Genomic DNA, 16323 nt, shown 5'->3' with positions numbered 1-16323 from the left:
ATATTATGTCTGTTTGGGGACTAATCATCTTACTGCAGATACTTCTGTTTATAAAAACAAATGGTGAGGTAAGAATGGACTGCTTTCTCACCAGATGAGTGGGTAGTCACAGAAGATGGCTCCTTCCTGAAGCCTAAGACCAAGATCTTTTCCACCACACACTTGCTGGGATAACGACCCCTCTGGTCAGCAGAACTGGAATAGATACAAACAGTATTAAAAGGAGAGGGATGGGGGTTTGAAGTGGCCACCAGCTCAACATCTCCAGCCTTGTGAGTTCCTCTCCCATCTGTCCCTTGGAGGCATGATCCATATAGGAGTCATATTTACTAGGATGAAGAGATAATAAGAGACCCAGGCACGGTGGCTCACACCTGTAATCCCAGCACTTTGGGAGGCTGAGGTGGGCAGATCACTTGAGGCCAGGAGTTCAAGACCAGCCTGGGCAACATGGCAAAATCCCGTCTCTACTAAAAATACAAAAATTAGCCAGGAGTGGTGGTGGGTGCCTGTAGTCCCAGCTACTTGGGAGGCTGAGACACAGGAATCCCCCGAACCTGGGAGGTAGAGGTTGCAGTGAGCTGAGATCTCACCACTGCACTCCAGACTGGGTGATACAGTGAGACTCCGTCTCAAAATAATAATAATAATAATAAAAGATGACTCGCTGGACATGGTGGCTCACACCTGTAATCCCAGCGCTTTGGGAGGCCAACGTGGGCAGATCACCTGAGGTCAGGAGTTCGAGACCAGCCTGCCCAACATGATGAAACCCCGTCTCTACTAAAAAAATACAAAAAATTAGCCAGGCGTGGTGGTGGGCGTCTGTAATCCCAGCTACTCAGGAGGCTGAGGCAGGAGAATTGCTTGAACAAGGGAGGCTGAGGTTGCAGTGAGCTGAGATCATGCCGCTGCACTCCAGCCTGGGTGACAAGAGTAAAACTCTGTCTCAAAAAAAAAAAAAAAAAAAAAAGACGACTCTGTGTACCAAGGAACAGCTAACTGGTGGCCAAATCAGCTCTTTTTAACAAATTATTTGAAAAATAACTGAAGAACACATAAGTTACAAATGTGACTTGGATATTATAATCAAATTGTAATAAATCAGATATTTAGTGAACTGGTGAATGGATGAATGAATGGAATTAGTGGGAACTTAAATTAAGTCCTTTTTCATTTTTTAGAAAGTTGGGGAGACGGGCGCAGTGGCTCACGCCTGTAATCCCAGCACTTTGGGAGGCTGAAGTGGGCAGATCACCTGAGGTCGGGAGTTCGAGACCAGGCTGACCAACATGGAGAAACCCTGTCTCTACTAAAAATACAAAATTAGCCGGGTGTGGTGGCGCATGCCTGTAATCCCAGCTACTTGGGAGGCTGAGGCAGGAGACTCGCTTGAACCTCGGAGGCAGAGGTTGCGGTGAGCCGAGATCGTGCCACTGCACTCCAGCCTGGGCAATAAGAGTGAAACTCCATCTCAAAAAAAAAAAAGTGGGGGAAAGGAAAGTGAAGACAATAAGGGAGGATCATTCATGGTAGAGAGGTTGAAAAATACTCCAGAAATGGGCCCGGCACGGTGGCTCACACCTGTAATCCCAGCACTTTGGGAGGCTGAGGTGGGTGGATCACCTGAGGTCGGGAGTTTGAGACCAGCCTAGCTAACATGGTGAAACCCTGTCTCTACTAAAAATACAAAAATTAGCCAGGTGTGTTTGTGCATGCCTGTAGTTCCAGCTACTTGGGAGGCTGAGGCAGGAGAAATCACTTGAACCCAGGAGGTGGAGGTTGCAGTGAGCTGAGATCACGCCACTGCACTCTAGTCTGAGCGACAGAGTGAGTGAGATTCTGTCTCAAAAAAAAAAAGAAAAGAAAAAAATATTCCAGAAACGGCCTTCACCATTCATTTCTTTAAATAGTACCTTAAAACATACCTGTGCATTTGAGGATGCCGAACGGATAGTGTGATTTACTTAAGAAAACAAACAGTTTCTTTAGCTGCCATTACCTATTGATCAGAACACTGGAACAGAATGAAAACTTCCTGTGCAAAAATTGCTTCTGGTGGAGGTATTGGAATGAATGGCCATCATCAAGATATAACTCACCCACTGAAGAACCCTGGAGAATGAATCACAGAGACAGAATGTGCTTATATGATAGCTTTACAGGAAAAGAATGTCAGCTCCTAAAGGGTAACAACAGAGTAAAAAGTTTGTGAAAAATTCAAGCTATATAAAGTAGTCGTACAAATACCTAACATATTCAATAGCCAATCACTCCTGAGTAGATAGTAAAACAATAGGAAAGTCACATAAGAGAAGCACAAAGAGTTAGGCTTTGTTCAAAGAATTTAAACTGTGAAGTATGTTCAGTGGTATAAGTGGATTCCCTGAAAATACTCCACCAGAATGTGACAGCAAGGCCAAGAAAGTTCACTGAATGACAACGATGTTAAAAAAAATTAATACATAATAGATGAGATCAACTATCTTTAGAAGACCCTCCACTTAGAGAATGGTATCTGCTTCCTTTTTTAAATTTTATTTTTATTTTTAGTAGGAGGACCCCTTTTACATGTCAAACAATGTTGCAGCACTCCACGTGGCAGTTTACTATTATTGACAACGCCTGATATGCTATGGATCGCTAGTCTTTTGTATTTATTCTGGGGCCTCACATGGGTCTGGGGCCCATAGTTTGGCCCAAGAAGACATGCCTAAGTGAAAAAGACAGGGAAAAAAAAAACCCTACAACTGAATTATTTTATAATATTGATATCAATGCAAGTAAGTATTAATATAGTAAGAGTAAGGGTTGGTGTTTGGCCCTGTACTAGGTTTGAACAAATGGACAGGAGAGGAATCTGCTACAGGCCTCACTAGGCTTAAAAAATCTTCTGAAAAGGACACATCATTTCTGGATCCTCCCAGGCTTTGCCCAAGGGGGTTTTCGTTGTTGGAGCTACCTGATAAGAAATCACTGGTTGGGATTGGGATCTCTGAAATGGTGCATAGACATGGGTACCATTTTATGGGAGACTGGGTTTCAGGGCTAATCCATGTGGGAAGGCTGTCTACGGCCCAAAAAGCATTCACTCCAGTAGTAATCAATGTCAAGTTGAAGAGCACCAACACTCACAGTGCCCAAGAGGAACATTTCTGTCATTTCTAGATCTCAAGAGTTCCCTTAAGAACAATTCCAAGGAAGGCAGACAAGCTGAACAATGATTCAGAAATAATTCAAACCTTGATTTCTAGATAAATGTCAGGAGCTCACCACTTTTACGTAGTGTCACACACTCAAAAGGCTATCACTGTAAAGAAAGAGTAGAAACAAAATGGGTAACAGATTTACCAAATACCTTAGTGCTTAGAGCAACCCGGAGTCCATAGGAGGATTCAGTCATCCAGCCTGTGGATTTTCCTACAGTTGTCTTTATTGGTATCACACTTCCACCTCGCTGAAACACTGGAATCTGTAACAGAGCAGCACGCTCAGGGAAGCAGTATTCATATAAGAAAATTTCAAGGTAGAATTTAAAAATATTTCATTTTATAAAATTCACACTCTACAAGTACGGATTTGTAGGCAAAATAAATTTTGGGGCACAGAGATGGCAAATATGGGGGGTCCTGGCATTAAAAGGAAAAGAGCTCTAACGCTGAAGAATGGTCCATTTTTTAATTATTAGGGAAACTTCCCACCCTTCATTGGTTTGTTATCTACATCTGTCTTTGCTGTTTTTTCCTCTTAAGTGATGAATTCCTTTCTGCCCAACCTATAAGTGGCTTTTCCTATTTTGTATTTTAAATTTTCCTATCAGTGTAGTATATACATGCTTATTTCTAGAACCCTGCTAAAGAGTGAAGTTTTCTGTCTGTGTGAGTGGGCCCAGAAGTCTGTGTATGTGTGTATGTATAACTGATGGTGGTTTCTTGGTTTGGGCAGATGACTTTTGTCCTCACTCACTGCAGCCTGTCCCCTCTTGCTCCCTGTTTCTATGGATTACCTGGATGACTGACTCAATTCTGAGGGTAAATCTGTGAAACTGCTGCTCTTATATTAGAGACTACCAACGGTACTTTAAGAGACCCTAACAACAGGCCCATAACTATGAGTCTTCTGGAATGGCACTCCAGGTAGCAATGCCTGGGTAGGTTTCCCGCCTCCTGTAAGGAAGCTGCCTGTGTCAGAGAAGGGCTTGTGCTTTGCTCTGACTCAAGAATGAGCATGCAGGAGAGTACAAGAACATACATGAAGTTGAGACTGAGGACTCCATAGTTCAGATGTCCCACCTCTGCTTAACTTGCCTTGGCAGCGAGAAGTGAAGCACTTCCATCTCCCCACATATGCCCCTCCCCCACTGGCCAATCTCTCTCTTCTTTTTTTTTTTTCAAAGAACAAGGCCATAAGTTAGAGTGAAATAGGTTCCGGAATGGGGAGTCCAGCCCAAGGGAATGCACCTGGGGGCTTGTCTCAATTCTGCCACAAGTTTGCTGTGTTCCTGGACAAATAATTTAACTTCTCTGAATCTCAGGGTTTTTTACCTGTGTGAGGGATTAGAGTAGATAATTGTTAAGTTCTCTTCTAGATCTGAAAGTTGGTATCTGAAACTATTTTTTTAAATAATGGGGTTCATATTGCTGCTGATGGTTTACAAAATAATATCAGTATCTATTTATTAATCTTCACACTACTTTGGGCCTGTACTAGTGTGGCAGTGGTTGCAATTCAGGTGTAGAAAGAAAGTTCCCTTTAGAAACTCAAGATGGCCTGGATGGACCACTTTGATTTTAACATCATAACTGATGCATTCCCCTGGGCCCAGGATTACAACTGAAAACTCCTGTTTTTTGCCTTAATCCTGTAGAATGACATTCCAGATGGCACATATGGTGACTACCATGTTTTCTGTTTTCAGTGTTTTTGTTCTTCTTAGACACACAAATGTAAACATACGGGGAAGAGGTGTGTTTGTCTCTGATGTCTCGTTCTGTGAAATCAGAGTAGATGTGATTTTTAACTCTTTTTTGCTCACATTTTACAGCTTTGATAGAATTCATATACCATACAACTCACCAATTTAAAGTATACAATTAAACAGTTTTCAGCATATTCAGAGTCATGCAACCATCACCACACTCAATTTTAAAGCATTTTCATCACCCCAAAAAGAAACCCTGGACCAGTTTACAGTCATTCCCCATGACTCCTTAACCCTCCTCTGCCCCAGCACTAGGCACCCCCGGACCTACCTTCTGTCTCTATGCGTATGCGCTATTGTGCAGAACACTAGCATCCTTGGTTCTTTTTACAGAGGAACACATTATGGACTGAATGTTTGTATCTCTCCCAAATTCATATGCTGAATCCCCAAGCCTGAGATATTTGGAGATCGGGCCTTTATGGAGTTAACTAAGGTTAAAAATGTGGTCATAAGGATGGGGTCCTGAAACAATAGGAACAGTGTCCTTCTAAGAAGAAAACTGAGACAGCACCTTCTCTTTATCTCTCTCTGCCATGTGTAGGCACAGCAAGAAGGTAGCAGTCTATAGGCCAGGAAAAGGTCCCTCACCAGGAACGGAATCGGCTGGCACCTTGATCTGGAACTTCCAGCCTCCAAAACTTCGAGAAAATAAGTTTCTGTTGGGTAAAACCACCCAGTCTGTGGTATTTTGTCATGGCAGCCCTAGCTGACCAATAGAGCACGATAGGTAAAAATAGTAGTCTGAAAATAACTTACAGTGTCCAAGGCCACTGGGATCTTTACAGTACACCCTCCTTCCCAATGAGCAAATGTCTTATAGTCATACCAGACCTAGAAAGTAACGGAGTCCAGTAAAAAAGAGTACATAAGCAACTCTGCTCACCATTTCATTAGTCAGCAAAATATCCACTTACCTGGATTTCAAATAACCAGAAAGCTAAAATAAATATAACTTAAAAAATATATTGGGTAGGAGTTAGGAAGAATACGTGCTTTTAGGAAGATCCCAAAGGACTATGGCTGATTAATTTAACTAAAAGGCCATTTGTTTTCTATTCATCCAAAAGCTACCGACTGAACAATCTACCATGTGCCCAGCACTGTGCCAGGTGCTGAATATACACGACTGAACAGAAAAGACATAGTTCCTGTCCTCATGGATCTTATAGTCCATTTGGCTTATAAAAACTTAATGCTTCTAGTAGTGAAAGAGGTGATGGAGAAAAGAAAAAAAAAACAACAAAGAAGACAAGCACATTGCAGGCAAATCAATTACAAAAGAGGCAGGAGAAAAGGAAGCATCAGAGAAGGAAACATATCTGGGAGGAAAAAAATGGAAACTTGAATGACTATTATAGTATCTTTTTTTTTTTTTTTTAAACAAAGCACAATTCAAAGATAAGGTTGTTATCTATCAAGGGGGTTTAGTTGCTGAAGTACCAATAAGGCCTCTAAAGTAATTTGATGGGATAAATTCTTAAGATATCATCAGAAGCAGAATGAAAACAAACATCTTTTTCTTTCTTCTAGCTCAGTACACTTTCTGGCAGCCCTGGAGTCTATTTTGCAAGTTCACCTCCAGGGATTACCACATCCTTTATACGGCAGGTTTGTGAAGCAAGAGAAACAATCACAGAACAGTCCAGGAAATAGTGCTGAAGGAACATAATACACACTCACAACGACGTGTTTGGAATGATGATAGATCACGAATAAAACTCTGTGACTAAGTCGGAAAGGGAGCCAGTTCCTCTTAATGGGAACCTACCACTTTGCTGGAATCAACTTGAGAAATTCTCAGCAAAAATATCTGGCAGGGCATTTACTCAGCAGTTGTTGCATTTAACCTTTTCCTCAGGTTTCTACTTGGCAGGGGAACCTTAGTAAAGAGTCCTCATCTTCAGAACTCCAAATAACTGGAGAAACCAAGAGAACAGACCATAGTTCATGAACATTCTGGAGAGAAGCCTGGTTACTGTTCTGTCAATAATGACACGCATAGTAGATGGAACCGTCGCCCCTCAAAAAGATGTACTCACATCACAATCCCTGGAAGGAATGAATATTACCTTCTATGGTCACAGGTTTGATTAAGTTAAAGATCCTGAGACAAGGAGGTTATCCCAGATTATCCAGGTGGGCCTTCAATGTGACCACAAGTGTCCTTATAAGAGATAGACAGAGACACACAGAGGAAAAGGCAACGTGAAGATAGGCGAGACTGCAGTGACGTGGCTACAAACCAAGGAAGCCCAGGGTTGCTGGCAACCTCCAGAAGCTAAGAGGGAGGCATGAACAGATTCTCCCTCAGGGCCTCCAGAAGAAACCACCCCTGATGACACCTTGATTTCAGACTTCAAGCCTCCAGAATTGTGAGAGAATAAAGTTTTGTTGTTTTAAGCCACTAGGTTTGTGGTAATTTGTTACAGAAGCCTCAAGAAACTAAAACCACCACCAAACACGTAAAGCTATGTTGAGGGAGAGCACGGCGCTGGATGTGGTTTCATGGGGTTGCCAGCCCAGCACCTGACAGTACTGAGCAGCGAGCGTGGCCTGGCTCAGCTACCTTGCCACTTGCCTTGACAGTCCATGACTATGTGGCCTGGCAGTCCCATGCCAGCTCCATACCTGCATGGCTCTTCCCCTGCCTGCTGAACCCTGTGGCATGCTCCAGTGCTCAAGGATGCTCTCTAGGGTCTGTCTCCTTCCTGCTCTCCCTTCCACACCCTTCTCCCTTAGTCTGGTGACCTGAGTTTTGCTCCAGCTCTTCTCCTGGCCCCTCTGGATTTATCTGTGGCCTGTCTCTGGAGGCTGCTCTTATTACCCATGGCTCTCTGCCTGCAGACCGCTGGTATTCCCTCCTCTCCCCAGTGCCCTGCCTGGGTTCAGTGCCCTGGGCTCCAGCAGGTCTAGGATGATATTTTATACCTGGGACAGTAATTAGTGACAATAACTAATAAAAGAGCAGAGGAATTTGGGAGGGGAGTCACTATTTTTACTTTTTACTCACTTCAGTGAGTGTATTGAGACCAGCTTTTGGTACCAAAAACTCAGGCTTCAGATAGAGCCAGACCAAAGAGCAAAGTCACTTCATATCTGCTTTCCCCCAGAGTTTGATACCTCATAGCAGACTGAAGATTTCTTCCTACCCCAAGCCTCGGTGTGTTTATCAGGACTCACTTTTACTAGTCAAAGTGTGAAGATTAAAAATCATTCTGATCCTCCTTGGAATCCTCACCAATTCATCTTTCTCCCTCCTCTCCTCCATTAAGTTTCTTGACCTCTGAGGACAGTGGTCATGACTTATTATAATAATTACTTGCTATAGTCATCTGGGGTGTGTTCACAAACACATGATGAAGAAATCTCTTTCCTAAAAGAAAAGAAGGGATGAGAGATATGAGACATATCAGATATGTGGCTGTTTATTATTACTCTTACCTCATTTGATCCTGGAAGAAACACATCAACTGTGGTGGCTTTTGGTTCTGTGACTGGATGAACCAATAATGCACTCCCTAAGTAATGGAGAGGAAATAAAGTTGAGTATCATTATAAGAGGTCTAAAAATCTCCTTTCTCTTTAACTGAGTGCTAGCTATCATGGTGTTACAGACCTCCCAGCTGTGAACTTCAGAGAGGCAGAGACTGACTTGAACCAATGATTTGTCAGAGAGATGCACTGATAGAAAGAGGGCAGGCGCTCAAAGAGGTGAGCTCAAAAAGGTCATCGCCTGTCATTAATGCACTCTGGGTATACTGAGATTATAGGAAGGGACTCTGACACAGTCCATCGGTCTCATTTTGTGTCTAACTGCTAGTGTGTCAGTAGCCAAAGCACCCCCATTGCTCCTTTCCAAGTGCTTCACTGTTTGCTGTCAGTGACGCTGAAGATGGGGAGCCCACAACTATTATCCAGAAGTGTGGTCAGTGTGGGTGCTCCGACCCTCTTGCTTGGAGTTATCATCAGAGAGGCTGCAGTTTTCTTTTTCTTTTTTTTTTTTCCTTAGAGACAGGAGACAGGGTCTCACTCTGTTCCCCAAGTGGGAGTGCAGCAGTGCAATCACAGCTTACTGCAACCTCTAACTCCTGGGCTCATGTAATCCTCCAGCCTCAGCCCTTGAGTAGCTAGGACGACAGGTACACACCCAATGTGCCCAGCTAATTTTTAAATTTTTTGTAGAGACAGGGTCTTGCTATATTGCCCAGGCTAATCTCAAACTCCTCAATTTAAGCGATCTCATATTCGGCCTCCCACAGTGTTGGGATTACAGGCATGAGCCACCATGCCTGGCCTCTAGTTTTCTTAAAGGCAACCTGGATTATTAAATTGGCTTTGACTTTGGCACAACACGTATGTAAAATTCACCCACTTACTACTTTGCTCTTTTATTCAATAAATACTTATTTCGAGTGCCTACTGCATGCCGGGCACCATGCTAGGCTCTGGGGATATAGTGGCCAATAAGACAAGCACGGCTCCTGACCTTACGGAGTTTACAGTTAGTGAAAACAAATATTAAAAAATAATTACAAATTAATTAGAATTAAGACAAATACCAAAAGAGACCAAATTACAAAATGGAATGAAAGTTACATAATAAGAGGGGCTGATTTTTACTAGGTAGAATAAGGTATAAGGAAACCAGGAGTGGTCAGGGAAGTTTCTCCAAGGCAGTGACTATTAAACTGAGACCTAATGATGAGTGGAGACTTAAAAGAACTCAGAAATGGGGCTGGGCTTGGTGGCTCACACCTATAATCCCAGCACTTTGGAAGGCCGAGGTGGGTGGATCACCTGAGGTCAGGAGTTCGAGATTAGCCTGGGCAGCAAGACGAAACCCCATCTCTACTAAAAATAGAAAAAATTAGCCAGGCATAGTGGCACATGCCTGTGACCCAGCTACTCGGGAGGCTGAGGTGGGAGGATTGCTTGAGCCCCAGAGGCAGAGGTTGCAGTGAGCCAAGATTACACCACTGCACTCCAGCCTGGGTGACAAAATGAGGCTCCATTAAAAAAAAAAAAAAAATAGAACTCAGAAATGAGATTCACCCTTTGGGGAACAGTATATTTAGCCTGGCTTCTTGAGCCCTGCTACTAAGCTGGTAAAATTCTATGTTCTGGATTTGATAGTTAATCTTTGTTAAAGAAGAGGTCAACCAAAGAAAAACCCTATTATTGCATATGAAATAAGCTCTTCTGGTTTTTTACTATCACCACCTGGGCTGTTTTTTTCTACTTCCCTTCCCCCAAGTGATCTCACAGGATTAGAGGAGTGAACGCAGAACAAGAATCCTAAACGACATCCACAAATAAGTCAGCAAGAACAATATTATGAGAAATGCTACATCACAACAGAATGGAGGTATGATCCTACTAATAATGCATTAGAAATCTTGGTGAAGGAATTTCCTATATTTTTATTTTTTGTCTTTCTTGGAATTAGGAACTTTTTTTATTGCTCTTATATTAGAAAATATAATAAAAACATAATTACACTTTTTATAATGACTGTAATCAATCAAGAAATGCTTGGCCAGGCCCAGTGGCTCACGCCTGTAATCCCAGCACTTTGGGAGGCTGAGGTGGGTGGATCATGAGGTCAGGAGTTCAAGACTAGCCTGGCCAAGATGATGAAACCCTGTCTCTACTAAAAATACAAAAATTAGCCGGGCATGGTGGTGGGCACCTGTAATCCCAGCTGCTCAGGAGGCTGAGGCAGACAATTTCTTGAAACCGGGAGGCGGAGGTTGCAGTGAGCCGAGATAGCATCTCTGCACTCCAGCCTAGGTGACAGAGTGAGACTCCGTCTCAAAAAAAAAAAAAAAAACAGAAATGCTCACCCAGCATGTATTCATCTTCCATATCAAAAGTCTTTAGTTCATCAGGGAACTCTACCCACAGAGGCCTGGGGAAAGAAAAAAATTATTGTTTTAACATTATAGACATTGCAATCAATCACTTATATTTTTAGTTTTTTTTTTTTTTTTTAGATGGATCTCGCTTTGTTGCCCAGGCTGGAATGCAGTGGTGCTATCTTGGCTCACTGCAGTCTCCACCTCTTGGGTTCAACCGATTCTCCTGCCTCCGTCTCCCAAGTAGCTGGGATTACAGGCACACACCACCATGCCCAGCTAATTTTTGTATTTTTAGAGACAGGGCTTCACCATATTGGTCAGGCTGGTCTCGAACTGCAGACCTCAGATGATCCTCCCAAAGTGCTGGGATTACAGGTGTGAGCCACCAAGCCTGGCCTATTTTCAGTTCTATAACTATTCAAAGGAAATGGGAACGTGCCAAAGAGCCAAGACTCTTTTTCATATGATTCAAGCCTAAGCCTGGCAAAATAAGTTATTCTTCATGAGAAGATACTGATAGGTTAAATACTGAATGAATTTTATTACAAAGCCACTTCCTTTTTCTTTGAAATATCTCTATTCTGTCTCCTATCAAATATTCACACTTTAGTCACAAAGCAGTAGCAGTTTTTATCTTCTGTGTCCCCAACAGCCAGCACCCTGTTCACCACGCTGCTCAATAAGCTTATTGAAACTTGATTAAACATGTAGCTTTTCTTCACCTTTCTCTTGAAATCACTGTAATTACTGCATTCTTTAATCACTGAGATCTTCTATTACAGATTGGTTGCTGGGGTCCCTGAATGGATGAAGCTTTTTTACCTCATGACAGGTTGGGAAGCCACGTGTGCATGGTAGAACAGAGAATACCAATATGGCAGGAGGCCATAGCGCTCTCTGATGGCTTCTCGGATGAGTCGGGTGTGTTCCTCCCCAAAGAGCCAAGGCTCTCGTCGCTTGGTGTTCATGGTGGCATGGCCACGGAAGAAGGGCTGGTAGGCTCCGGCCTGGTACCAACGCACTAGCAGCTCTGTCTCTGGATTCCCAATGAACCCGCCTATGTCAGCTGGAAGCAAAAGAAGGCCAAGTGAGGCAACCAAGCTTTGGATAAATGATGCACACAGGGAAATTAAGGTCTTGAAGACCGACAGGAGAAAAGCGCAGTATATGCACTTCAAATGACAGGATAGAGCCGTGGCCTCAAACAGGTGACCCCCTTACTACATAATTCAGCCTGTTTGGGGATCTGACAATGGGCTCTTAGAATATTACTTTCTTGTCGAAAGGTCAGAGGCTTTATTTCAAGATCAATATTCCTGTATGTTCCCCAAACCAGATAACCCAGACACTGAAAAATGTCTGCCTGATTAAATAACTGTGTGTGTGTGTGTTGAAGGGGGGTGGTTGGCAACTGATTTCCTTTGGAAGCAACAGCTGAACTAAGATAAAAACAGAAAGAACTGAAGAGAAGCAGATAATCAGAAGTAGAGGTTCTGATTATCAGAATAGAATTCCATGCTGGGCCACTGAGCGGTATATACATATTCCTTGTATTGTACATGGACCAATGCAATAAAAACACATGCATCAAAAGAATGATATTAATTTGCTTCTACTCCTACAGGAAACAAGGAGCAGCTGGAACTGCAGCCATCTTGAGCCCCTTCAATATTGAGATCGCTCATCTACAGAGAATTCTTAGGATGCAGGGAAGATAGTCCATCGGAAAATCTTATTTTAACTAAATTCATCTTTCTCAAGAGCATATGTTTTTGTTTTAGTACAGTTAAAATATGCCACAGAATTTTAAATCTGCTGAGTAAAAAGAATTTCTGTAAGGCTTTCTGATTTGCTAAATTCCTTGTAGTTCTATTTTTCTCACTTTCAAGAAGAAAAGATAGCTGTCAGGAAGAGAAACTTAGTTATCAAGAGCGTCTAGGAAGGAAGTGATAAGAAAATGGCTCTGGCTCCCTTTCTGACGACTTGATTTCATGTCCTCAACAGAGACCAGATAGAAATAGCTCTGAGGCATGCCTTTCACTCTCCTCTCTAATCCGCTCCTCTTCACTTTCTCACATTTTTTCTTTCCCACATTTATGTCTGCCCACAACAGCTAATGAGAAGGGATTTGTAACGAGCTTTGATGAAAACACCCTCATTTTTTATTTCCTTGCACTTCAAGCCTCAAAGGACTCATCTTACCTCCGCAAAAACAGATCCCAGTAATGCTGAGAGTGAGTAACATTGGGATAGAAATTTTCAAGTTGCTCCATTCTGCTGTATTGTCGCCCGTCCACACGGCACCTTTGGTCACCAGCAACAATGTATTAAAATCACAAATCAACCCATGCGTTCAATTTCCTATGTAGATTCCTTATTTGTAAAAGACAACTTAATGAAAAGGAAAACCAATTTCTCGCCTTAACATAAATAAATTCTAATTTTCTACAATGAAAAGTATCAATTTTCTAATGTGAAAAGTTATTAAAATCTACAAAACAAACATTCTAGGAAAATATTCTGAAATTGCACTTATTTTTTAAGTATAATTTAGGTCTGATAGAGGAGGAACCCTTTGAAAAATCAACTTTAAGATATAACTTGCATATAATACATGTGGTTTTTTTTTTTTTTAGATGGAGTCATGTTCTCACTTGCCCAGGCTGGAGTGCAGTGCCGTGATCTCGGCTCATTGCAACCTTTGCCTCCCAGGGTTCAAGTGAGTCTCCAGCCTCAGCCTCCCAAGTAGCTGGGATTACAAGTGTGCACCATCACTCCTGGCTAAATTTTGTATTTTTAGCAGAGAGGGGTTTCACCATGTTGGCCAGGCTGGTCTTGAACTCCTAGCCTCAAGTGATCCACCTGCCTTGGCTTCCCAAAGTGCTGAAATTATAGGCGTGAGCCACCATGCCCAGCCTCTTCATGTATCTTCTTTTGAAAAGTGTCTATAGAAATCTTTTGCTCATTTAAAAAAATATTTAAGTTCAGGGGTACATGCACAGGTGTGTTATGTCGGTAAACTCGTGTGTCACAGGAGTTTGTTGTACAGATCATTTTGTCATTTTGTCTCCCTGATGTTAAACCTAATACCCATTAGTTATTTTTCCTGATCCTCTTCCTCTTCCCACCCTCTATTCTCAGGTAGGCCCCAGTGTCTGTTGTTCCCCTCTATGTGTCCACGTGTTCTCATCATTTAGTTCCCACTCCTAAGTGAGAACATGTGGTATTTGGTTTTCTGTTTCTGCATTAGTTTGCTAAGGATAATGGCCTCCAACTCCATCCATGTTCCTGCACAGGGCATGATCTCATTCATATATATAAAAATAAATTTAATAAAAAAGAAAAAAATATCAAAGACCAGATCACAGGCAAGATATCTCATTCCTTTTTATGGCTGCATAGTATTCCATGGTGTACACGTACCACATTTTCTTTATCCAGTTTACCACTGATAGGCATTTAAGTTTATTCCATGTCTTTGCTATTGTGAACAGGTGCTGCAGTAAACATACACACGCATGTGTCTTTATGACAGAATGATTTGTATTCCTTTGGGTATATACCTAGTAATGGGATTGCTGGGTCAAATGGTAGTTCTGTTTTTAGTTATTTGAGGAAACACCACATTGCTTTCCACAATGGTTGAACTATTTTACACTCCTACCAGCAGTGTATAAGCATTGTCCTTTCTCTGCAACCTTGCCAGCATCTGTTACCTTTTCACTTTTTAATAACAGCCATTCTGAATGGTGTGAGGTGGTATTTCATTGTGGTTTTGATATGCTTTTTTCTATTATCAGTGATGTTGAGCTTTTTTCCATATGCTTGTTGGCCACATGTATGTCTTCTTTTGAAAAGTGTCTGTTCATGTTCTTTGCCCACTTTTTAATGGGGCTGTTTGTTTTTTCTCTTAAATTTGCTCAAGTTCCTTATAGATGCTGGATATTAGACCTTTGTCAGATGCATAGTTTGTAAATATTTTCTCCCGTTCTGTAGATTGTCTATTAACTCTATTGACAGTTTCTTTAGCTGTGCAGAAGCTGTTTAGTTTAATTAGATCCCATTTGTCAATTTTGCTTTTGTTGCAATTGTTTTTGGTATCCTCATCATGAAATCTTTGCCTATTCCCATGTCCAGAATGGTAATGCCTAGGTTGTCTTCCAGGGTTTTTATATAGTTTTGGGTTTTACTGTTAAGTCTTCAATCCATCTTGAGTTAATTTTGTATACGGTATATGAAAGGAGTCCAGTTTCAATCTTCTGCATATGGCTTGCCAGTTGTCCCAGCACCACTTATTGAACAGGGAGTCCTTTCCCCATTGCTTGTTTTTGTCAGCTTTGTCAAAGATCAGATGGTTGTAGGTGTGCAACCTTATTTCTGGGCCCTCTATTCTGTTCCATTGGTCTACATGCCTGTTTTTGTGCCAGTATCATGTTGTTTTGGTTACTGCAGCCTTGTAGTAGTTTGAGGTTGGGTAGCATATTGCCTCCTGCTTTGTTCTTTTTGCTTAGGACTGCCTTGGTTATTCAGGCTCTTTTTTTTTTTTTCTTTTTTTTTGGTTCAATATGAATTTTAAAATAGTTTTTCTAGTTTTGTGAACAATGTCATTGGTAGTTTGACAGGAATAGCATGGAATCTATAAATTGCTTTGGGCAGTATGGCCATTTCAACAATATTGATTTTTCCTATCCATGAGCATGGAATGTTTTTCTATTTGCTTGTGTCATCTCTGACTTCTTTGAGCAGCGTTTTGTAGTTCTCATTGTAGAGCTCTTTCACGTCGCTGGTTAGCTGTATTCCTAGGTATTTTCTTCTTTTTGAGGCAATTGTGAATGGGACTATGCTCCTGATTTGGCTCTAGGCTTGACTGTTGTTGGTGTATAGAAATGCTGATTATTATATGTTGATTTTGTATCCTGAGACTTTGCTGAAGTTGTTTATTAGCTTAAGGAGCTTTTGGGCTGAGACTATGGGGTTTCCTAGACAGAGTCATGTCATCTGCAAATAGGAATAGTTTGACTTCCTCTCTTTCTATCTGGATGCACTTTCTTTCTTTCTCTTGCCTGACTGCTCTGGCCAGGACTTCTTCCAATATCATTTTGAATAGGAGTGGTGACAGATGGCATCCTTGTATTGTGCCAGTTTTCAAGGGGAATGCTTCCAGCTTTTGCCCATTTAGTATGATGTGGGCTGTGGATTTGTCAAATATGACTCTTATTATTTTGAGGTATGTTCCTTCAGTACCTAGTTTGCTGAGAGTTTTTAACAAGAAGGGATGCTGAATTTTATTGAAAGCTTTTTCTGCATCTATTGAGATGATCATGTGGTTTTTGTCTTTAGTTCTGTTTATGTGATGAATCACATTTATTGACTTGGGTATGTTAAACCAACCTTGCATTCCAATGATAAAGCCTTCTTGATCATGGTGGATAAGCTTTTTGATGTGCTGCTGAATTCAGTCTGCCAGTATTTTGTTGAGGA

The 16323-nt window shown here is 41.8% G+C and overlaps 1 protein-coding gene across 28 annotated transcripts in view; it reads right to left on the bottom strand.

The window, feature by feature from the left end:
• Positions 1 to 16323, bottom strand: part of LOC453361 (calpain-3) — a 144474-nt gene that overhangs the window by 60671 nt on the left and 67480 nt on the right. For 18 of the 28 annotated variants that reach the window (XR_010151630.1, XR_010151631.1, XR_010151632.1 and 15 more), the window contains 8 exons: positions 13045 to 13146; positions 11665 to 11908; positions 10828 to 10892; positions 8426 to 8502; positions 5741 to 5815; positions 3359 to 3472; positions 2003 to 2115; positions 92 to 195 (listed from right to left, as the gene is read on the bottom strand). Coding sequence is in view for 19 of the 28 variants with exons in the window: in XM_063794798.1 (XP_063650868.1) it covers positions 92 to 195; positions 2003 to 2115; positions 3359 to 3472; positions 5741 to 5815; positions 8426 to 8502; positions 10828 to 10892; positions 11665 to 11908; positions 13045 to 13146 (894 nt within the window). In the remaining 9 variants the exon portion in view is untranslated. Of the gene's footprint in view, positions 1 to 91; positions 196 to 2002; positions 2116 to 3358; positions 3473 to 5740; positions 5816 to 6752; positions 6901 to 8164; positions 8503 to 10827; positions 10893 to 11664; positions 11909 to 13044; positions 13147 to 16323 lie in introns of those variants that run through there. The other 10 variants (XR_010151637.1, XR_010151636.1, XR_010151638.1 and 7 more) reach the window with 6 other exon arrangements.

This window comes from Pan troglodytes, chromosome 16 (assembly GCF_028858775.2).
Source record: "Pan troglodytes isolate AG18354 chromosome 16, NHGRI_mPanTro3-v2.0_pri, whole genome shotgun sequence".
Taxonomy (NCBI): Eukaryota; Metazoa; Chordata; class Mammalia; order Primates; family Hominidae; genus Pan; species Pan troglodytes.
The sequence above is the reverse complement of the archived record's forward strand: the minus strand, read 5'-3'. Positions and strand labels throughout refer to the sequence as shown.